The sequence below is a fragment of the Micromesistius poutassou genome, assembly GCF_964030765.1.
Source record: "Micromesistius poutassou genome assembly, chromosome: 7".
Lineage (NCBI taxonomy): Eukaryota > Metazoa > Chordata > Actinopteri > Gadiformes > Gadidae > Micromesistius > Micromesistius poutassou.
In genome coordinates, this window is record NC_140277.1 from 7,874,442 (window position 1) to 7,898,007 (window position 23,566).

Sequence of the window (23,566 nt, forward strand, 5' to 3'; positions counted from 1 at the left end):
CAGCCATCTTTAACTGGGTTACACTCATTGGCCTCAATTACCACAGCACTTCCTAGTTCCTACAACTCCCAGCTGCCCTTCCCCACAAAGAACTACAAACAAACATTCATTCATTCAGCAAATAAACAAAGGCTATATGATACTGATCGTATTGCTTGCCAAAGACATAAGGTGAACCTCAAAAACACTTATGGAATCTGAATTTAACTCGTCTTTTTGTACTTTGTTGGTCACAATGGCACTGTAAATATTTATAATGTTATGAATCTGTTATTATTGGAGTGAAACAACATGGCAATTGGGTGTGACCAGAGTTGCCTGGATGTTTTCCATGTGAAACTCGCATCTAGTCGTGATGTATTAACTGTAATAAATAGATACTTAATGGGCAATAAGTATTTAATGAGGTCGGGCTGACCTTCCTTCCTAATAGAAGGACACATTATCCCAGCACACTAAATAGTCAATCATCTGAAATCTGATGATCACTTATTTTACATTTACATTTACATGATCACTGCTTACACTCACTTATATACACACTAACCATTGAAAATGGTGAACAAGCCTGTCCCACTTTCTGACAATAGCAGCAGTTTTTGATTTGTTTGTTGCAGTAAATTAAGTAGGTTGAATCAACAAATACAAACAAAGGTAAAAACACACACTGGCTAACACGGTACTGTGTTTAAAGCTTCATGTGTCTGTGACGTAATGTTCCTGCCCTTTCTTTTATTGGAGGGATTATGGTCACCATTTGTCACGATGGGCAAACAGCTCCTGAATGTACCATGAGACAAGGTGAGAGAGAGTGAGCCCCAGTCTCTCTCTCACTCTCTCTCTCTCTCTCTCTCGCTCTCTCTCTCTCTGGCACTATCTGTATCTCTGGTATTCACTCTCTCACTAACATTATTCTCTCTCTCTCTCCCGCCTCTCCTCTCTGTCTGTCAATCTGTGTGTATGTCTCTCTCTATCTCTGTCTGCCATTCTCTCTCAAGATTCAAAGTCTTTATTGGCATGGAAAAATGTACATTTATGTGAAATAAGATACAGCGTAGGATATGAATAGATTAATATAATATAAAAAGATCTACCTTTCTCCCTCATCGTCTGCTCGTTCGCTCTATCTCTCTATCAGTCCCTAAATGTCTGGTTATATCTATATACACAGATGTCTAGCAGGGCCTTGATAACCGAACAAAAGGCATATTGTCCTGTTGCGATAAAGAAGGCTGTGTGTGTTGATCAATGGATTTCATGTGTTTCTGATCAACACACTGACTGTAACGTCGCCAAGCCCTGCTGCTTTGCTGTCTAAAAAAACCCTGCTCTCTCTCTCTTTCTGATGCTAATAATTTTCAATGAAGACAGAAAAAAACAAAGGTCTGGAGAGGCTTCAAGGAGCGAAGACGGACCGATACAAACCTAACCGGATCAATCTGTTAGGTTGATTTGTGTTGTAACACTCAATTAAAAAAAGCAATAATAACTGAGTCACTTCCTCCCGATTTGTTTTCTTTGCTAGGCTAATCATAGACAAATAATTTCTTGGTTGTGCGTTCCAAGGCCTGGCCTGCACTTGCTTCCTCTCCAGCAGCCACAATTAAATGTTCTCCGTTCAACACATTTTTTCAATATTTTTATATTGTGAAAATATCATTCAGATTGAGCAATTGCGTGTGGTCAATCCCTGGCCGGGGAGTAGGTAGGTAAAGCGATGTGACCACCAGCAGGTCATGGAGAATGAATAGGGGGGATTCTGGGCTAGAAAACCCACAAAGGAAGTTCCCACAAATACGTTTCAGTGAAGGGCGTTTTTCCTTATTAAATCTTAATGTTTACGAAATGGGACCATAACACAGTGCGGTAACACAATGTGACCAGCAACCACCAGTGGTCCACGGTTGACGACTGGGGGGGGGATTCTCGCAAAGAACCACAAATCTGTTATTTAGAAAATACAATGTTCGAGAGGAAGTGGACGACATAAGATGCGTCACTAAACTGTCCGACTGCGTCAAATCGTGACAGTAAGTGGAAGACATGTTGGCAGGTGGCCAAACCGTCTAGTTGAGGTGGGGCGTTCTGCCCATAACGGAGCGGGGAGGGGGGGGGGGGGGTGTGGAGCGGCCTCATCGACCTAATTTTCCTCAATAAAAACAGGTTTACATAACACCTCTTCTGTCCGTCTGACAGCGGGCGGCTGGGCAGCTGCTGCGGGCCCTGTGTGGCGCTCATGTGTATGTATATAAAAATATCACTCAAAAGCAGCTACCCAGGCTGTGGTGTAACTCTCTCTCACTCCACACACAACAGTGACAGGCATGGTGGTTTTTTTTCCATGAGGGCATGCAATAAAAGGAGTGAATCAGAAAGGAAATTAGACCATTAACATTTGATGAGTGAAGCAACGCGGCTGGTTCAACCATGGTAATTGACTAACTCACAGTGTGCCACCAAAGTAAACAGTGAAACTTCAAATCCCACACTCCCAAAATGAGTTACAGTGGAGGAGAGGATTTCACATGTCATGAAAATGTTATCCTCCATGTCGAAGTATGTTCAGACACTTGGCCGCACTGCGGTGGTCAGCTTCCGGTCTTTTCTTAGGGGAGGTTTCAATAGATCAATAACAAAACTTTTGAACTCTGTGTTTATTATCTTTATGTTGGAGTATTAGGTTCCATTGCAAGCAAAAAGCCACAAAGCCAAGCCTTGACAATCGATGATCGGTGTTATGCAAGGTTGTTATTTGGCCGTTTGTTGCACGCTTTTATCCAAACTGTCCAGCTCTACCAGTTGAGCTAGACAGGACCACTTACAGTATCCCCCCATTAATTATGTTAGCACTGTGTTTTTTTTTTAATAAACTTTTGCTTGACACACACATTCTGTCAGGAAGCTCTTTTCCCCCTTATCAAAACATGTACAATTTCCACAGTGGCTTTAGTGTGATGTTAAACTAGATACAAAGATGCAGGCTACTGGGTGAGTAAAAGATAATAGTGTGCTCAAAGCAGCGCAAACATGATGTTTCTAATATCTATATATCTGGAGAGGAAGCCAGTGAAAATGGCAGATAGCTGAGTATAGGCTACCTAGAGAGCTTATGGTTTCTGAGTTCCTACTGGCACGTTAACAAACATCTGAAATACAAACCAGAAACGGCTTGAGTGTGATTTGAGTTCCACTCCTGAAGGATTACAGCCGTGCAGAGATGGATTGCACTAACTTCAACTGTCAAGGTCACTTACGGCTCCATAAAACGTTTTGCACAGACCCACCTTCAAAACTTGGCCTTAACCCATTCAAATGTTGAATTACACAGCATGCACCTCCAGGGATTCCATCTCTTCGAGAAACTGATCACAACAACACAATTCTAGCAACCGCAACAGGTAGAAAAAGGTAGGGGGAAGGTTACAATGGAACATGATATACATTCTTCAGAGGAAGAAAAACACGTTATAAACACATTATGCCTTTGCCCGTTGAGGGGAGATATTTCATCGAAAGACAGGCCTTTCACAGGCCTCATGAGAGAGGTGGTCATCCGTCATAATGGGAGGTAACACAGTTTTAATAGCACATCTGCTGCACATTACCGTGCCCTACAACAGAGGACAAGGGCAACACTGGTGCACCTCACCCAGGGATGCATACATGGAGAAGGACAGGGAGGGAGGGCCAGCCATAGACTTTAACCTGGAAGCCATAGATAGGGAGGAATGACTGAAAGAAGGACAAATATGGGCAGAAATAAAGAGCAGAAAGAAGAGGGAATACAGAATGAAGGAAAGACGGGAAGAAATATAGAAAGAGAGATAGAAAATATGAAAGAATGGAAGGAAGACAGTGCATGTAAATAGCACTAAGGAAAACAGTTAACACACACCCTTTCAAACCAACCTAAAGAATGTCCTTAAAGTGGCCTTTTACAAGATTATATAAGGCCATTTTAGAATGTTACCTTAATGTGACATTCAGTGGCGTGGCAATAAATAAATAAAACGTACACACAAACACACACACACACACATACACACACACACACACACACACACACACACACACACACACACACACACACACACACACACACACACACACACACACACACACACACACACACACACACATGACTACAGAAGACAGAAGCCTGCCTGTTTACCAAGTAGGTCAACCCGGGGAGAGAGCAAGGGCGGGGGGGGGGGGGGGGGGGGGGGGGTGGGAGAGACATAATCAAATGAGAAACTAAATGTTCAAAAAGAACATCAGAAGTGTGAGACAAAATGTCCATCGCTGCCATCAATGTCGCTGGCTTTTTTTGTGTGATCGCACCTCGTAGCGGCAGACATTCTCTGGTCGGTTTCAACCCGGTCTCACCTGGGGACAGTCCTTGATGTAGTGGCCCTTGTTGAAGCACAGGTGGCACAGGTAGTTGGGTGGTGGCCTCTTGCTGGGCTTCCTCTGCTCTGACGACAGGGACAGGTCTGAGAAGTGGTCGGTCAGTGTGTTCAGTCCATCCACAATGTTGTTCAGGGAGCCGTAGGGCGACACGTTCTTGTACACGTTGTTGTTCAGGGCCTGAAAAGACATTTTGCACCAGTCAGCTAAGTTAGATCTGCCCTTAGTTAGATAGATCAACAGTCCTTAATTGAGCATATGGATCTCAGCGAATGTGAGCGATGCCTCTGCTGAAATGGGGAACCATAGCGTATGGGTCTTGAGGGAGTTTGACTCCCCACAGAAAGGTGCTGGGTTCGATCCCCAATCTCCCCAGGGTTCCCATAGGCATCCCGGTGACGGATTCCCTAACCCCTAGATGCTTGTTGATGACGTGTATCTGAATTCACTGTGAGCTGCTTTGGTGTCAACTACAGACTCCGTAGTAGGATAGGAACTGCAGTTTAATCATTTAAAAAACAAAACACAACTAGGCACTGAGCCCAAAGTATTTTCTCTTGCGTAAAAGCCCTCCACACCCAACCCTTCACCACCAAAAACAAAAATTCCAAGATCCCTCGTCTCATTAAAGTCAGAACATCTGGCCCAGGGCCCAGTTGTTCTTATGAACTGTAAAAAATATTGAGTGTCCACATGAGAGTGACGGCGCATCACAGAGGATGACTCACTGGATGCTAGAGAGGAAGGGAGGAGGCAGCGACTGGGTGTAGCCTGGGGGAGGGCGGCATGGACACTGCCACCATGCACTGGTGGATGCAGACCAGCCATGGAGCTCCCCCCAACACACACACCAGCACGCGTACATCCAAGCACACACACATGCATCCAAGCACACACACACACACACACACACACACACACACACACACAAGCACACACACATGGCCCAGTGGTTGAGTGCAACAGGCCCCCTGCTAAAATTCAAACAAGATGCCCCCCTTTAAATATTACCATACAGAAATACGACCCCCACCTCTTCATTCTATTGATGCTCATGGAGACGACGTCAATTCTTGGAAAGAAGTAGGTTTCCCGAAAGTATGTTTTGAATATATGTATAATTTTCTGGGCATGCCATTAGTTGAAAAACCACTGAGATCAATCTTCTGATCACATCAATAATAGAATAATCTGCTTTGTTCATTCTTTGTCATGCAACATTTCTCAGAATTGAAAGTGATCCTATGGATGCAGAGTGAAAACATACAGAAGGCTCCCACTAATCACTGATCATTTCCAGTTGAAAGGACCTTTGGGGTTTCCAGTGTGCCATTCTACTTTTGAACCATAGTGCAGGGGAAAATGTAGATCTTAGATCTCTAGAACTGAAATTCCAGTCTCAGTTCGCAGGTCCTGTTTTCATTGAAACACCATGAGGAGTTATACAGTATATATACACCCAGCTTACTTTCCCTTTAAAACCAGCACACAACCAGGAAGTTGGCATGCCTCTTTGCCTCTGCAAGCAATAAAGCTGATTTGCATATTCTGAATGGAGGAGGCAGGCCTGTGTGTTTGTGCGTGCACACACGTATGTGTGTGGATTAAATAGATGAGTGTTTGAGAGTGTGTGTTTGCCTGTGAGAGGGAGCATTGCATGATGTGGCAGTAGATGCTTAAGCAGAATAAAGACCTTTAAGAGGCAATACAATGTAACTGTTGTATGATGATGTTGAAACTCAAGACAAACCAAACAGGCCTCAACTATGTTAAAAATTAGTTAAATAGACAGCCAATAGTGAACACCGCCTTTCTCTGGCTCTTTGAAGTTATTGAATTGTGGTGAAGTGTTTTCAAGTTTCAAGTATTCACAACCTATCCAGAAGATGTCCCTCACATCTGATGCGGTCGTGTGTGTGTGTGTGTGTGTGTGTGTGTGTGTGTGTGTGTGTGTGTGTGTGTGTGTGTGTGTGTGTGTGTGCCCTGTTTTACTTTGGACTGCCTGATCTGACCTTAACATCCACTGCAGGACATTACTCATGACTAGAGTCACTAAAGGGATTTAGTTGACCAAAGCTTGGAAGATACACCGGACAAAACACTCAAACTCAAACGACTCGGATAGCACAGCAGTTCTTTACGCAAGGCCTGCACTGTTTTCTTTGCAGATACATACAGTATCTTCAAAAGTTTCCGATAGCAATGGATTGTTAGTGGTTATGAGTGTATATGTGCACAATAAAGTCCAAAACTAACAGTGCTGGGATAACATTTCACACGGAAATTACAAGTACATCAATAAAAGTAGACCCCCATAAAGCTATATGGACAAAATAGAGAAAGTGGTTCACAGCGGCAGGGTTAAGTGACTCGCTGTTCCCAGAATGAAACGAGGCCCCTACATTTAACCCCTGTCTATACACACCGACCTATGACACCAATGAACTGCATGACAGGCGTACGTGCGTGATTACGCATGGATTTCAGAATAAAAGTTTGTCCGGAATTAACCACAGATTAACATTAGACATTAAGGCAAAAATGATACTGCCTAGGGTTAAACAAACCTAAATTATCCATCACTACTGAAATAATGAATACTGTATAACTAGTATATAATAGCACTACATGTGTAATAGACAGCTTCAAGCCTCCCAAATACACGCACGCAAGCAAGAAAGAAGAACGTGTTGTAATTTTAACTCCCTGTTTGCATCCAAGCAGAATCTTTCATTTTTAGATTTACCCATTCACCTCATTTCTCTGGAGCTGAAAGAAGTTGTTGAGATAGTTTGAGTTTATAGGTGTGTTCAGGTCCGCAGCGGGAGTCTTGGTGAAGTTGAGGTCCGGGTGAGTGGAGTTGGGCTCGGGTCTGAAGGCGTCAAAGGCACTGGTCTGGTGGGTGTCTTGCAGGGAGAGATAGACCCAGTTGAGAAGTTGTGCTGGCTGGTACACGGAGGCACTGGTGTCTATTGCAGACAACAAGCTCATCTTTCAAATGGTTAAACTGGCTATTCCACCGCTGATTGTTGGATTGGCCGGTTGGGTCGGACCTTTCTGCAGTTTTCCTTTTCCTTCCCGAACTTGGCAATGTCAGTTGCTTATTTTTCTTCCCGTAGACCCTGTCCTCCTCACTCCGGGAGACTAGTCCCAGATCGGTGTTAGGCTAAAGTCATTGCGCTTTCATGTCAGTATAAAAAGTTTCTGCCCCGCTCTCCATGGTCCGCTATTCTCCCCTCACTACACGGGAGAGACGACAGAGGCGCTTTGAATATGCAATCATTACGGCTGTGCGTCACAGTGGACGCGGGCGAATGAGGGCGTTTGATTTGCAGCTCTACGTAACTCGTAATACAACACTGATTAAAGCCATTGGCCAATTTGGTGCATCGTTGGGTAAAGGCACGAGCTGTAGTGCAGTGCTAAATGTGAACAATTGGCCCGTGCCATCGCTTCAAGTGAAGAGCAAGAAAGAGAGAAGGGTCGGAGGTGTTTATTCAGGGACATGGTCAAGGTATTTTGAGGGGGTGCATTTTAAAACTATCCTGGAAACTTCCATATTCACATTTACTTTGTTGATTTTACTTTTATAATTTTCCTTACTGACAAAGTTGACATTCCGACATAAACTAATGAACACGTTGCCATTCATCGATAATGTATTCATAAATAGTTGTCTTATTAAAAAGAAAACATCACCATTTATTTATTTGTCAAACATTTATTTATTCAGTAGGTCTAATCGTGGTTAAAGACCTCTTTTGCGAGACCTGATCACGACATTCAAAAACAATACATGACATACAGACTGTTAAACACAATGAAACAAACAAGGATTGAGATTAAAAATATACCGGCCTTTTACAGTTTGTTAAGGAGAGCCAAACAGCAGCTGAGGGACTTTACTGTCTGATCGTTGAGCAACCTTTAAAGCTTGGTTTGGGCTCCCCCTGCTGGCGGTTACAGAGCACATATATTTACAGACCACTCGCCTATAAATAGAGATTTGTCACACATGCGACTAGTACTACACATGCGACACAATTAAAATATATATATAATCGTTTTGAAATCTTTGATGTCACTACTTTGGTAAGTTTAAAAAATATAATCGTTCTGAACATCGAGCAATTTAACTAGGGTGTTGTGAGGACAATATTTAAGGGGGTTTCTGTCGATCCAGTTAATCTATTGATCAGGTGAGCCCTTGTAATAGTTTCCGATAGCCATCGTGACACATACGTCATGCATGTTGGGTGTTGTGAAACACACACAGCAGGCCTTCACTGAGCGGGTTGTGTGCGTCTTTTTTCCGGTAACATTGAAATGGGCGGGTTGAGCCCACGGAAAATATGAGTCCGCCCCCACAACATAAAAAGCCTAGGACCCGAGAAGTCTACGCGTTCCAGGAAGACACTTCGGAAAAGCTAAAGTAAGTGGCGCCATTGCTTTACATTTATTCATGGTTGTCGATCTCCTCAAACCATACATTTACTATGTTAAAGTGGTTCGTTTCCTTTTCGATACGTTAGTCTGCTCGGCGTCAGCACCTCTCCGTCGTTACCGACTCCCGTGTCCGAGCCCGCAAAACGGCCAGTTAAACCGTCGTTATTTCAGCCCAGTTTATAAATAAACATTTTTCGGATGGCTGTAGGTCCACTGCCATTTTAAATTGAGAAATCCCCGACAGTAGGCCAGCATTGTCTGTCTCTGGCCGTAGCGTGCATAGCCCTGCATAGCACTTCCAGGGATTGTCTTAAGAAAAAAAGGATAGGCCTGGTGCAAACGTTAATCTCGAGGATTTTAACTGACGTGACCACCGCGAATTTAACCAGGAGTGTATTTGTCGAGATTAGTGTTGGTGAAATGACTAGCGTTGGCACTCGGCCTGAGGCCAAGTCGGTAACTTGACATCCTTAGTAGTAATAGTGCCCTGCCCATGCCATGTAAATTGCTTACCAACAACATCTCTGCACGGTTATCGATTTATTATAGGCCTCATAAGATAATTTGTCAAGTAGCTTCAAAGTCAGTTTAGACCAAACTCGTTCCTAATATATTTCGATGGTGTTATCCACCGAAATCAGAGTTTTGTGGAATATATTGTTTATACCTATGATACAGTTTAGTTTCCATGATTAATAAGAATGGTTGTTGATTAATTAATGGGTGGTCACTTTGATTGGCCACTTTGTACGTCAGAAAATATTCAGACCCACCTAAACCTGTTAATAGGAATTTCTAATTGTAAAATTAACTTTGAGACTATTATGTCTGAATGTGTAGTGAACTACTTTGTCTCTCTCTCAACTCCTCAAATGTTATACTTTGATAAATTCATGACACTGTTGATGAATGTATTCATCGCTGAACAGATATTTATAATACCCCTAATTCGGTTTTCCTCCCCCCCCAACCCTAACCCAACCAGATCCCTTTCTCTGACCCGCACTATTGACTGATCAAAGGGTTAATATGATGACACTTTCACCCTGCTCAGATCCCCGTCTCTGACCACTTTTTTAGTGGATCAGACAGTGAATATGCGATATGACAGTGACAGTGAATATACCATACACTATGGTTCCCCATTTCAGCAGAGGCATCGCTCACATTCGCTGTGATCCATAACCTGCTCAATTAAGGACCGTTTATCTATCTAACCTAGTGAACCCTCGTCCTGTTTTCTATCCACCTCCCTGCAAATCAATTCAATTAAATTCAAAAAAGATTTATGGCATGAGAAAACAAACATTAACATTGCCAAAGCAGGTGAAAAAATAGGTCAAAATATAAAAAACGTTGATTACAAATAATTGAAAAGTATCAAATATTTGAATATTAAATACAAAATAACAAGTAAAATTAATACTATTAAAAAATCCAGAATCTCCTATAAACAGATACATTAAAGATATACTATACTTACACTGTATTTACAATGTGATATACTGTACATACACTGTACTTACAATGTGCAGTGTTTCCCCCAGCACTGTATGTTTAAGGCGGCCGCCTTAAGAACACTAGGGCCCCGCCTTGACTACCAATGTATTGAAAAGATATATTTTTATTATTACTATGCATAAACAAAGTACAAAACTCTCGTAGGGAAAGAAAACGTACTTCCATAAGGTACAAAAAATATAGATAAATAATGCATTGGTAATACTGTTTACAACAATAGTCGTGCCAATAAAGCTTCTTGAATGGAATTGAAACGGCGGCATCTGGTGGTTGTACAGCCACGCAGGATAGAATGCGCGAATGCTTCTTGTCAGCTGTGCCACAAATAAGAAGATCCATTTGTATTCAAATAAACAGTTGTTTATTTCATTAGTGCAGCTTGGCATCTTTGAGCAAAATACCCCCAAAATGTTTGCCGCGCCACCTCGCTCTGGGCAGCGACCACTTTGACTAAGACATTTCCTGGGGGGAACACTGATGTGGAAGATGTGTGCAATAGTGCAATCATTGTGAACTGACAAAAAAAAGTGAACTTTCAAATTAACAAAGGTATGCTAGTGGTTAAAGTCCAGTGGGATATCACTTATCAGGTGACAAATGTGGCGTCTGTGATCGCAAAAAGTCTTGTTATGACGTTAGGAAGTGCACCTCAGTTTCTAAACATTTGTCTCTATCCCCCCTTTACTCTTCAGGAGTTGATCAAACAATTTATGTGGATTCAACTTCATCCTGTGGTCATCTTCCTTCCTGTCAGACCGCTGTCTCTAACCCCCAATTGTTCTTAAAGTTATTGCGCAATTGATGGGTTGGTATTGGCACCAAATGGCCCCTTGTTTGTATGACATTCCAACAAGAGATCTGACCAACAGGTCTGGGGGGCAATCTTACCAAGGGGTCACACCCTGCTAATTGTTCAACCTAGAGAGGGTGTAGGCAGTTTGTGATTGGCTTTTTTGAATAACAGTAACCCAATCGGAGTCAGGGGGGGGGGGTTGCACCTTTTGGTATGTGAACAGGTAATGATTGGAGGTAGCTGCTAGCCCCGCCCTTGTCATGTGTTTTTATATACGGTATTTTAGGCATGCAGGATTTACACAGCATTAGGATGCAGACTTAATAGAACCACTGAAGGATTTGAACGAGAAGTATTGACTCTGGAATGTTCTAGCACCTTGATATGATCCTCCTGACTCCTAAATTTGGCAGACCAGCCAGGAGTTAAAAAGAGGACTATATAATTGTAACTTCTTCAACACCTCTATGATTTCATCTTCTGTGTTGTTTGTTGTAGGTATGAGTAAACGTTGAGTTGAGTTGTTAGTAGTTGATGACACTGGAAGACACCATTGTATTCTGTGGCTTGGCTGTTGGTTTACAGATAGCAGAACAAATTCACAGCAGTGTAATTTGTTCTGGTTATGGGTAGGGATTCCTTTGCACTCTACTATGAGCTACATAAAGAAACATGTTTTATTAGACCATCCTTGGAATGTAGCCTTTGTCAAAGGCCAGGGTCAGGGTTAGGGTTCTTCCTTCTGGAAACTTCCTCTTGGTCAATATGTGATTATGATATTCACCTGCCAATAGGGAAGTGTTGTTGAGCGTTGCCCCGGCAACCCTTCCAAAGTCGCTGTCGGTTAACATTGTGTGTTTCTGTCCACTAACTAATATATAATATAGTGATAGAGATAATATGCCGTTTGGCAGTTGCTTTTAACCAAAGCTTCTTCTACATTATCATGTGTGCATACATAACAACCTATTATTCAGTTAGTGATGTTATCATGATATTATTTAGTAAATAATATGTACTAAATAATGATCACAAAAGCATTAATTAATTGAATTCCTCAATGTATTCCTTAATGTTTCAATCTTCTTTCCTTAGCCTTAAGAAACCATGAGCTACCCAGGATATCCACAGCAGGCGGGCGGCTACCCTCCACAGCCTGGGATGTACCCTCCCCAAGCTGGGGGTTACCCTCCCCAAGCCGGGGGTTACCCTCCCCAAGCCGGTGGGTACCCACCTCAAGCTGGGGGGTACCCACCCCAAGCCGGTGGCTACCCTCCACAAGCCGGCGGCTACCCACCCCAAGCTGGTGGCTACCCACCCCAAGCGGGGGGCTTCCCACCCCAGGGGGCAAGCGGATACCCTGCTATGCCACCAGCAGGTTAGAGAACACACTTTGTTTCAAATTTAATTCAATCTGACAATCTGATGATGGTTTGGGGGTGGGGGGGTTGAATATTGTTTCATTTTGGGGGGGTAAGACAATAGAGAATGAGGATGGGAGAGCGATGATGCTAGACAGAGGTATGTTCCCTATTTGAGGCAGGGAGCCACAATCCCGAGATTTGGATTTTGGTTTGGTCATTGTGGAGAAAATGTGGAAGCAACTTTTAGGGATTGACACACAGTAGTCTCTTTCTGTGTCCAGGGCTGACTTTCGCCTACTTGTCATGTCATAGGGGTTGTGACAGTGACACACAGAGCAAACAATCAGAACAGTCATGCAGAAGGAAAAGGAAAAAACTTCTGAACGAACAGGGTTGTGTATATGGATACCTGCAGGGGACGCACAGAGCGGTGACATTCACCCTCACTTTTCTCGTCCCTTGTGTAGGCAGCTGGGGAGGAGGGCCTACCGGGGGATACCCCGCCATGGGTCTTGACAACATGTCCTACCCAGGGTATGGTCCCGCCATGGTGAGTTCAACACGAAAACAGCCATTGTCATAATGATATAACTTGATAATCACACGATTTTCAGCTGTAGTAATTTCAGCTGTAATGTGTGTCTGACGGTAAGAGTTTCCTGCTTTCTTCTGCAATTATTTAAATTCCTCAGTTTCCCAACCTTCTTGATTCATTACCCTTTCCATGTGTCTTGCATGAGAAAACTTTTTAGCAACTTGCGTCCATGCATGTAGTCCCTGAGTATTGCAGCGACTTTCCTTTCCTTTTTTACTTTCATCATCCTATTTCCTGCCTTCATTTATCTTACTTCTTTATCACCATCTCTGTGTTCAGTGTGACCGAAGTTGGTTCAACCCTGTTAATTTCAAGTTAAAAACATGTCCACGCTTGGTTTTGGATACTGTCTGTCTAGATAGCTAATCTGTTAATCTTCAAATTGTCCAGGGGAGATTCACTGCCTCCTGGTTAAATATAATCAGTTTCTGTTAGTTGGCATTTACCTCACAACATTGTAAATTGTAATGAAACAGGGCAGTTGTGATCTTGGCATAGTAAAGTTTCATCCCCCTTGAAACACAGCTAACAGGCGATTTCTCACACACACTCTATCCCCATATAGACAGACAAATCCGAACAGGTCGTGGAATTAAAACCCCTTGCATGCCGATACATGTTCTTCTTTCTCTTTTTTATTGCATGCACATTTTATGTGCTCCTCCATCTCTTTCAATCGCAGGCTAACCTGATCTCCTCGCCTATGGGGGGTTACCCTCCTAACCCTCCCACCTTCTCGCAAGCCCCCGGGTCGGGGTACCCTCCGCCTCAAAGGGGTTACGGTGCACCCCCTCCTAACCATCAGGTGTATGGCCTGTACTCGCAGCCAGGTGGGCCCATGCAGCAGCAGCAGCAGCCGCAGCACCCCCCTCAGGGCTACCCAGGCCAGCCCGGGCAGCCCATGCCCGGGTACGGCGGGGCGCCGGCTCCCAGCAACCCGTCCATGCCCGGCTACGGGGGAGCCCCCGGCCACATGCCCGCGTACCCCAAAGTCCCGTCGCCCAACCCATCCATGCCGGGTTACGGAGGAGGAGGAGCCATGCCTGTAGCGCCTGCGATAAACGTAAGCAGCCGTTGAAGGGAGTCAATGTGGATGTCCATGGTGGAGACAGAAATGGAATGTGGTCAAGAGAAGGTGGATTGATTGATGCCAAGTGGAGCGGAATTTGTACAAAACAGATTACTTAAACAGGGAAAGCCCAAACTCCCAGCTCCAAGTTACAAGGGCTGTTTGGTTTAACAAGATCTTTTTTGAGAAAAAGTGAGGCACAAAAGAAGCAAATTTTTTAAAAATGCATGAGACAAAACAGACGCGTATGTATCTATATCACAATGAAAAGAAAATAAATTGGAAAAAGGACAAGAGACAGACGCTGTTTGTCCTAGGTTAATCTGCCATGGAAATACCCAGATGGGGTATTTGCATGGTGCTGCCTGATATGTGGTAGTAAAAGGCCTGTGTTGTTCTCCCAGAGAGGTTTCAGGGGATCCATCAAAGACTTTCCGGGTGCTGACCCACTGAGGGATTCTGAGGTCCTCAGGAAGGCCATGAAAGGTTTCGGTAAGTAGTTGTCAAACGGTGATAAATACTTTCAGTCGTTTAGGGTTGCTGGCTCAAGCCGCTAGTGTGCCAACAACACGCCAATAGATCGTATAGTGATCCATGTCCGATCCTGACCTGTCCTGTCTTCCCCTCTCTATTTCAACCCACTTCACTTGCCCTGTCTATGAAGCCTGTCTAAAAATCCCATTAAAGAGTAACACATTAATTCTAAATTTGCTGTCGTTAGAATAATGCCCTCTGGCGTGGCACTTCCAAATTACACAATACCTATTATTAGGTATTGTGTCTAGAACAGGTGAGACACCTGACATCATGTGAGGGAAATGTTGACATTAAGGACAGAGCTGCCTATGTTCTCATATAGATAATAGATAGGGGGACTGCTTTCTTGGGACCAGTTCAGCCCAGGCAAAAGATTAACGATTAAGGGGAACTAGAAAACCATAGTAAACAGGTTGGGTGGCCTGATAACACAACCTGAAGAAAGAAAAGCTTGAATGATTATCAGTAAACAGCATATGGATTGACTGTCACACCCCTGACTGCTGTGCTGTGTTATAAGGAAGTGAGTCGGCCAGAGTGTATTCTGGTTAACCTTGAGTGTGTCGTGCTCCTCATGGTGGATTGTCGTGTGCAGGAACTGATGAGCAGGCCATAATAGAGCTGCTGGGGTCTCGCTCTGTCAATCAGAGGGTACCCTTGCTCAGATCCTACAAGACCGCCTATGGCAAGGTGAGAGTTTCCTTATTTCAATTCATATGCAGAAAGTAAATACAGATTTTTCTTTTCTCCTGTTTCAACTTTACGCTAACGTCCATAAAGGATGAAGGATTACTCAAAGATACATATTGTGTTAATAAGTTACATATTTATACTTGGGAATATAGCGACTGCTAAATGTAATTCTAAATGTGCTACTTCCACACTTAGGACCTGATTAAAGACTTGCATTCAGAGCTGTCTGGGGACTTCAGGAAGTTGGTCATGTTGATGCTGAAGAGCCCAACCCAGCTAGATGTCTATGAGCTCTACAGCGCTATCAAGGTGAGCGCTAGCAACACTCCATACACCTCTTGATCACAGCCATTTAGCTGTATTGCACAACACCAAAGAAAGAAAGAAAGAGGGCACGCTAAGTGGTTGTGGTGGTCTGCAGGATGGAAAGGATCTGGGTTTGAAGAAAGTTTTGATTCCCAATGTCCACATTCTACCTCTAAGCATCCTTGAGCAAGATACCTACCTGCTTACCTTAGTCACATGTATCCTAATTCACAGTAATTGTATCTGCAATTGTAAACCATTTGCACGTCCTCCTCCGTTTCCCCTTCCACTCCTGTTGGTCCGTGTTTCTAGTGTCTCCATGACAAGTCCAATCCATTCCTCCATTTTTATCTGATGTTTATTTTGTTCCGCACTGTAAGGCGACCTTGAATATCCTAAAAGGCATAAAATGAATAAATAACTGAAAACATAATTGCTAACAGGGGGCTGGAACGGACGAGGCCTGCCTGATAGAAATCTTGTCTTCACGCTCCAACGCAGAGATCAAGGAGATTACCAAGCTTTATAAACAAGGTGAGTCTGACTGCGACCAGCGTATGGCTGTGTCAACCTCAGTTGTCCTTGCAAGTAAAACTTTATTTATATAGCAGCCATTAATCCTAAAATTTATCTTGAAGCGCTTTAAAATCAAAGGATAAACAAGGGTAGAAATAAAATGATAAAGTTTAAATAAGCCATAGTAATTGCAGATGACAAAATAAACAAAAATAAAACAAAATAAAACAAACAAAATAAAATTAACTTTGAAGTTTCTTGAATTAAAATGAATTAATCATAAATAGATCAGATAAAAATAGGAAGCATATCTCTGAGTACAATCAAGTGTAAAACTAAACTAATTTGAATATCCTCTGAAGATACGTGTTCTAACAGTTCAAACTTTCACGCTGAGAAGATTTAAAGCTTTCATCAGCCAGAAGGCTCTATATGAGTATAATGTTTTAATGTTTTGCTCCAGAGTACAAGAAGACTTTGGAGGACGCTATCCAGGGAGACACCTCGGGCCACTTCCGCCGACTCCTCATCTCATTGGCCCAGGTACAAGCTTTTGTGACACGTTATATTATTACCATGATTATATAAGCAATATGGAAAAGTATGGAGGAGACTCGTATGTCACATCGGACAAAGTGGGCAAAAGTTTGAGGATAGTGTACTGGCTAGGGTGTACAGCCATGGGTTCAATGTCCTCAGCCTACTTGTAGGTATCCTTGAAAGTTGCCTAACCTCTATACCTTGGTAATGGCATTTTGATTATTATCCAAAGTTTCAATGTTACTTTGGGTCATCTAAATTACTAAATGATAACAATATGACAAATGTGTGTCGTCACAAAATGACAGCACCTCAGATCATGCCGATATCACACCATATGAAGGCCACAGTCATAGCATAGTTCAAGCAAACATCTGACCTGTAGCTCAACTCTTGGATGACAGAAATGAGTCATGTGTGAATTTCTTCTTCCGTTGTCAGGGTAACCGGGATGAACGACTGAATGTGGACGTGTCCTTAGCCAAACAAGATGCTCAGGTACCATCTTCTGTTATGCTTTACCCTTATCTATGTGTTAGTCTGTTATACGTTTACTTAATTAACAGAACAACCAGTGAACAACCACAACAAAGTTATTATACTCTTACATCCTGTCCAGTCGCACTGCATCGGCATATCATAATGTTGTTTCTATGTTCAAGGCTCTGTACGCAGCTGGAGAGAACATGGTGGGAACCGACGAGTCGAAGTTCAATGCTATCCTGTGTGCTCGCAGCAAACCCCACCTCAGAGCAGGTATACGAACACACACACACGCACACACACACACAGTGTCAGGAGAACGGTATATAGGACACAAGGTCCCCAGGAACGCATTGTATGAAGAAGCTCATTCATCAGCGTGGTTCTTAAACACAAGCCGACCTGACAGCATCGATGACCTCTCATTGTGAACACAAAGTTTCAGGTCTAACAGGTGTGTGTGTGTGTGTGTGTGTGTGTGTGTGTGTGTGTGTGTGTGTGTGTGTGTGTGTGTGTGTGTGTGTGTGTGTGTGTGTGTGTGTGTGTGTGTGTGTGTAGTGTTCCAGGAGTACCAGCAGATGAGTGGCAGGGACATTGAGAAGAGCATCGTCCGTGAGATGTCTGGGAACCTGGAGAGTGGCATGTTGGCCGTCGGTAAGAACACTCTCTCACTCACTCAAACACAGAGAGCAGTGTTTCCCAGAGGGCTGAGGTTTTGGTGAGGTGCACTATGTGGATGTGCGTGTGAGGTGTTCGTGCGATCACTGATTCCAGTAGGGCTCTGGTGTATTCAAGCAGAAATTATGTCATTCAACGGTATGACACCAGAACATAAAGCCTGCATTGTGCGCAGGACACATTAATATTGCGGTTAATGTTAGCGAAAATACACTTTTCAGTCTGCAATTTATAGCCATCTCATCGTCTGTGTTTCATGTGCTTTTTTTCTGATCTACACAATCAAACATGTAGGCTGCTGTCTATTATTACTTATTGTGTTACTTTTTCTATCCATGCTTCCTACATTTAGTCTTAAGCCATTCATAAGCTAATGCCAAGTCCAGCCCTTCGTGAGGTAATGAACCATTCATGAGCTAATCACAGTGGAATCACGTCAGGGAAACTCTGGCGTGACTGATCCAGAATGCCCATCCCCACCCCAGTATGATCACAGGTGTAACGTGCTGCACAAACACAACCTAAATAAAGACATGACATGAGTCAGTGTATAGTAAGGGACAATGCTTCATTATCTAACATGATGACGACGTAGAACAACATGGCTGACTCATAGTGTAATGAAAGGCCTGCCCATGTCACCAGTGTCTAGATGTATACTTCAATGTATAATAGTTATTTTTGTGTTTTTTCTTTTTTCCTCAACATTGCTGTCTTTGCTAAAGGGTTATGGTACAGTAACCTGCTTTTTGAACATATTGAGGTGTTTTCATTTTTGATTTTTCTGAAGATTTATCTTCATAGTGAACTAGTGTTCACTGCGGGCGTTTGGGTGTGTGCTGTGTCCTTTTCATTTTGTTTAAATTCACTGTCAGAATTTCGCCCTAGAGTTTTGCCCTAATGTATTTGAAACATTCCACTCTCACATGTTTCGTCCTTTTGTGTGCAGTGTTTCATTTGTTATTGTTTTAAGTCCCTTTCAGGGCTTTAGTAAGATCTGCTTTTTGTATTGATCATCACCATCTAGCTGTTTTGTGGTGACCTTGGGCCTGAAATCCACAAGAGATGAATGTTGTGCTAAATTAGCAGTAGGCCTTGTTGTGCTTATCTATTTCCCCTGTGGGTCTCCTCTCCAGTGAAGTGCATTAAGAACACCCCTGGATACTTTGCTGAGAGGCTCTACAAGGCCATGAAGGTGAGACGGCTCGCTTTCTCCTTCAGTGCACTCTGTGTGTGTGGCGTGTATGTGTGCCATTCTGCTTGATGCAATTACTGTGCTACCACTTACATTTTCAAGTCTTATGGTCTTTGTTTGTTTGTGTGTGTGTGTGTGTGTGTTTATTAATGAATCTATTTGTATGTGTGTGTTCGCAGGGAGCCGGGACCAAGGATTCGACCTTGATGCGGATCATGGTGACTCGCTCTGAGGTGGACATGCTGGACATCCGCCAGGAATACGTGAGGACCTACGGGAAGTCACTGTACACACACATTTCTGTAAGTACCCCCTCCCCCCCCCGGATTGTAAACACATGCATACACTGGGTGTATTAGCCTACATTTGTGGATATCTGTGGAGACAGCAGATTACCCCACTGTATTCACATCAGACACATCACATCATGACAAAACCCCTGTAGATAAAGAGAATTTAGAATCGTTTGACTGGCTACCATTGGTGAATACATGAGTTTGAGGCGTTTCAGCATTTAGAACTTAGGAGCAGAACAAGTAAAATGCACTAGGTGTAGCGAGATCCGACGGCCATAAACATTCTCAGCAGAGTGAGTGGGCCTGTGCGGTAACCCGGCCTGTTGTGATTCTTGTTTTTGGTGTACGCTAGTGTTCGCAAATCAAACATCAAAGTCAGCAATAAGTGCTCTTAGGGCTGGGCGATTAATCAAATTTTGAACGTGATTTCGATTTCAGAGTCAAACGATCACCAAACTAATATAATGGAGCTTAAACTTTTTTTTTTAATATAGAAATTGCAGAACAGCTGGATTCATATCTGGACTTTATTTTCTATTTGACCATTTTGTGTATTTTTTTAAGGGGAAATTTCAAAGTTCTCATTTACAAAGTGTTTTTTTTTTTTGAGAAATTATGAATAAATGCATCATGTTTTCAAACTCAAAAATAATCGTTTGAATAATTGAGATTTCAATATTGACCAAAATAATCGTGATTATGATTTTTTCCATAATCGAGCAGCCCTAAGTGCTCTGCAATAAAGCGAGACCGACCCAGGGGCGGGCAGGTCCAGCAGGGTTAACATCTGGAACCTGACCGGGACACTTCTATTTTTGTCCCGCTTCAACCCCATTGTTTTGGCTTCTCAGTTGACACCGCTAGACTTGGGCCGCAGATGAATAGGTGTCCTGTTCTTTCCACGCTGAAGCTGGCTTTTTACTCAGCGTTAATATGGAGTCAACATTTTAGAGACAATGTTTAGATCATATTGTATAGTTTTTTTTTCTTACCCATTTAATAGCCTATGTAATCCTAATACAATTTACGTAGGCCTATTATAATGTTTTGCAGGCAGGCGTGTATATCCTAGCTATATTTAAGATTGATGTAAGAGCTATCAAATTAGTCGATTTCAAAATGTCTGCAATGGATAGAACCTGTTTGATTTCAGCTTATTTCTAAACTGTTCGTACAGACTCTGTGTTGTGTATTTTTCGTTGTAGTAGTAATTCTTGAAGTGGAAATCAAGGAAGCTTGACAGGTTGGATCAGAGGGTCGAATAGATGGTTTATTCCAGGATGTAATACAGCAAGATACAGACTTAGGTTGAATAATCTATAGTGTAGGTGGTGAGGAGCAGTCTCCTGACGTGCTCCTTGGCTGTCGATCCCTCTTCTCCCTCAACCAAAGGTTTGAGGCGAGTATTATAGATGAAGAAAACGTGAATAACAAAATAACAGTCTCTCCCTTGATAAGGTATATGGCCCTGGCTATGCCCTATGTTTGTCCTTGTTGGGACATAACAAATGGAGGAATGTTGTAAATAAGACCTGATATCAGTTGGAGAGCCACTGGCCTGTTCATAGACTTAAGAAATGTGAAGAAAGAGAGTCATTAAATAACACCAACATTCCACAAACCTAAAAAAGAAATGCAATACAGATTAAAACTTGCGATATGTGTACATTTTAAAGAAAACTATTCCAGAAATACAACCTGAGAAAACAAGAATTGGTGTATTTGATTTATAATTTTTGGCGAATTTCTGCATCTCTAATTGTTGTTGTTGTATTGTTGTTGGATACATGCAATCACAAAGAAAAAAAAAAAAGAAAAATAATTATTGTTGTACTTAATTCTTGCTGACCCCCTTCTGGGGCCGCCTGCTAGAGCTGCTGCCCCCGCGACCAGACTCCGGTTAAGCGATTTGAAGATGAGGATGAGGATTCTTGCTGACCCCTATATTGTTTTTTTTTTGTTTTGCAGGGAGACACATCTGGAGACTATAAGAAACTTCTTCTGAAGCTCTGTGGAGGAAGCGATTAAGACAACCATGCCAACCCGCATTGTATCGCTACAATGCTGCTCGCTCTGCCCATGATATCGATTGAAATATCATGTTGCAAGCGCACGAAATATGACGGCCCTATGTTCTTCATATTGCAAGCAATAGGTTTACATGTTTGCTTCTCACTTTTGTTATATTGTCTATGCTATATATTTCTATCAAATGTGTTATGTCTAATCAGGTTAGATTAAAAAAAAAAAAAGATTTATCACACGGAATTTAAAAGCTATATATTTTTAAAAGGACGCTGTGTCATATTTTCATTTGTGCCAATATTATCTGAGATTTCAGCCTGTATTTTTATTTTAGATTTAGCCATTATGTGTAGAATATATGCAGACAAGCCAGTGGATGATTACCAAAGAAGAAAATGTTTTTCATTCAAATTAATTTTAAATTTCGCACATGCTATCAGTTCATCTTCCATTTTACTTGTACTTTTTCACGTTTGGCTTGGTATACATTTTTTATCCAATTGCATGTTCATGTAGGCCTACAGCAACATATGCAACACATTTAAAGAATATCTCATACATTTTACTGCTTTGGTCTGTCGGACTCAGTAAATAAAGACTCATATACTCTGTGGAAATTGTTGTGCCTGAAGTTAACATTTACTCTGATCACCTTTACATACATGGTGCGAAATGTGTTGTGAAATAACTTATGTACTGTAGTTATATTGGCCCTAAACCATGTTATTGTTTGAATACACATGCATGAACCAGCAGGTTATTGATAGTGCCAGGCAGCTTCCATGTTATGACGTATATATAACTGCATACAATATAATGTATTATCTGTATGAAGGGTTCGTACTAGTTTTTGTGTGATCTCATGACGGGCGTATTCATGCAGTTTCTGCAATTTCCCCCTAGAGGGCAGTGACGGTCCCTTTAACGCCAAGCATTTCATCATTAAAATCCATAAATAGACGTAATTAACCAAAAACGGAAAACGGTTATTAAAATATTGTGTCTAGTTATGCACTCAACATACGAAGTCTTTGAAATATGCAACGACAAAATACTTGATAACGTCCAGCTTGGTCTAGACTAGAGAGTCCTACTCATAACGCCTGTGATTCCACAACTGGACATACATATGGGAACGGTTTGTTGTATGACCTAGGGCTGTATTTTAATTCAGTGTTGTCTCTAGCTGCGCTATATTTGCACTAAAAGATACACTTAACTGCGGGCGTGGATTTCTGCTCAGATGGCTTCGTTATCTGCACCACGATCAATAAGAAGGAGTCGGAGGTGTGGCAGCACGTTCAACGTATGGATGCAGCTGCCATGGCAACGCTAAGCATCCTCAAAGGCTGTCATAGAAGGAAATTCATGTATATATATATATATATATATATATATATATATAATACCTGTGATTGATTCGTATGCCTTCATCACAAATGGGGGTAATGATTAACCCCCTTAACCTAATCAATAACCCAATACCTAATGCTATAAGCGCAATACTTAATTGGGCGTTAAATACAAAGGCTATTGTAGCTATTTCATGACTGTACAATTCATTGACAGACACAAACATTTTATGCAAAAGTACTTGTGATGGCATTGAAGATGATATATGGACAGATGGATATACACATCCAACCACAGCATAGCGTTTTTAGCAATAGGAGGTTTGAATGATATAGCCTTCTATAAGCCAACCATATTACAATGCAGCTCATATGAATGCTGAAAGAATGTACCCAAACGAATTAATGAGCAGATGGGGTCTGCTGCTACCTCACATGAATGAAAAGTTATTTTTCATCTATGGGCACATGGCGGCACAACTGGCAAGGTAGAGGGAAGAGATGCGCAGACTCACTTTAAATATCACTAATAATGATATTAAGAAGGTTAACAGTACTTCGAAGGCTACCATTGCATATTCCTTCGTCTGCGCAACAATATGGTTGAAAGAGTTAATTATATAATGTCATCATCTCTTATCCTGCATTGTCATCTTTGGATCTTTTATTGGCTAAATGCTTGCAAGCCAATAACAATGCTACATTTTTTGTTGAAGATCTAAAATGATAGATAGACACATGAAAAGGATT

General features: G+C 42.2%; 2 protein-coding genes across 4 annotated transcripts in view; one reads left to right on the forward strand and one right to left on the reverse strand.

The window, feature by feature from the left end:
• The window catches only part of zcchc24 (zinc finger, CCHC domain containing 24), a gene marked incomplete at its 3' end in the record, with an annotated part of 30,561 nt that extends 22,923 nt beyond the window's left edge, over positions 1-7,638 (reverse strand). For both annotated transcript variants that reach the window (XM_084470487.1, XM_084470486.1), the window contains exons 1-2: positions 7,162-7,638; positions 4,387-4,587 (exon numbers count right to left, since the gene is read on the reverse strand). In XM_084470487.1, the coding sequence (XP_084326613.1) occupies positions 4,387-4,587; positions 7,162-7,398 (438 nt within the window). In that variant the 5' untranslated portion in view covers positions 7,399-7,638. The remainder of the gene's footprint in view (positions 1-4,386; positions 4,588-7,161) is intronic.
• A 1,040-nt stretch (positions 7,639-8,678) lies between these two features.
• Positions 8,679-22,075, forward strand: anxa11a (annexin A11a). Of its 2 annotated transcripts, none has more exons than XM_084470375.1 (15): positions 8,679-8,839; positions 12,263-12,545; positions 12,999-13,081; positions 13,809-14,189; positions 14,600-14,687; positions 15,328-15,422; positions 15,621-15,734; positions 16,175-16,265; positions 16,711-16,790; positions 17,229-17,285; positions 17,450-17,543; positions 17,829-17,924; positions 19,085-19,143; positions 19,323-19,445; positions 21,408-22,075. In XM_084470375.1, exons 2-15 carry the CDS (start codon positions 12,275-12,277, stop codon positions 21,465-21,467), a joined length of 1,692 nt encoding a protein of 563 aa, XP_084326501.1. In that variant the 5' UTR covers positions 8,679-8,839; positions 12,263-12,274; the 3' UTR covers positions 21,468-22,075. The 2 variants fall into 2 exon arrangements, with proteins under 2 accessions (XP_084326501.1, XP_084326502.1); XM_084470376.1 differs by having other exon boundaries at positions 13,953-14,189.
• The last annotated feature ends 1,491 nt before the right edge of the window (positions 22,076-23,566 follow it).

What these genes read in the sequence shown, in the direction of transcription:
- anxa11a (XM_084470375.1), top strand. Translation starts at nt 12,275, where the DNA reads ATGAGCTACCCAGGATATCCACAGCAGGCGGGCGGCTACCCTCCACAG. An exon ending in ACAAGACCGCCTATGGCAAG is followed by an intron (nt 15,423 to 15,620) that starts GTGAGAGTTTCC and finishes TTCCACACTTAG; the next exon opens with GACCTGATTAAAGACTTGCA. An exon ending in TAGCCAAACAAGATGCTCAG is followed by an intron (nt 17,286 to 17,449) that starts GTACCATCTTCT and finishes TCTATGTTCAAG; the next exon opens with GCTCTGTACGCAGCTGGAGA.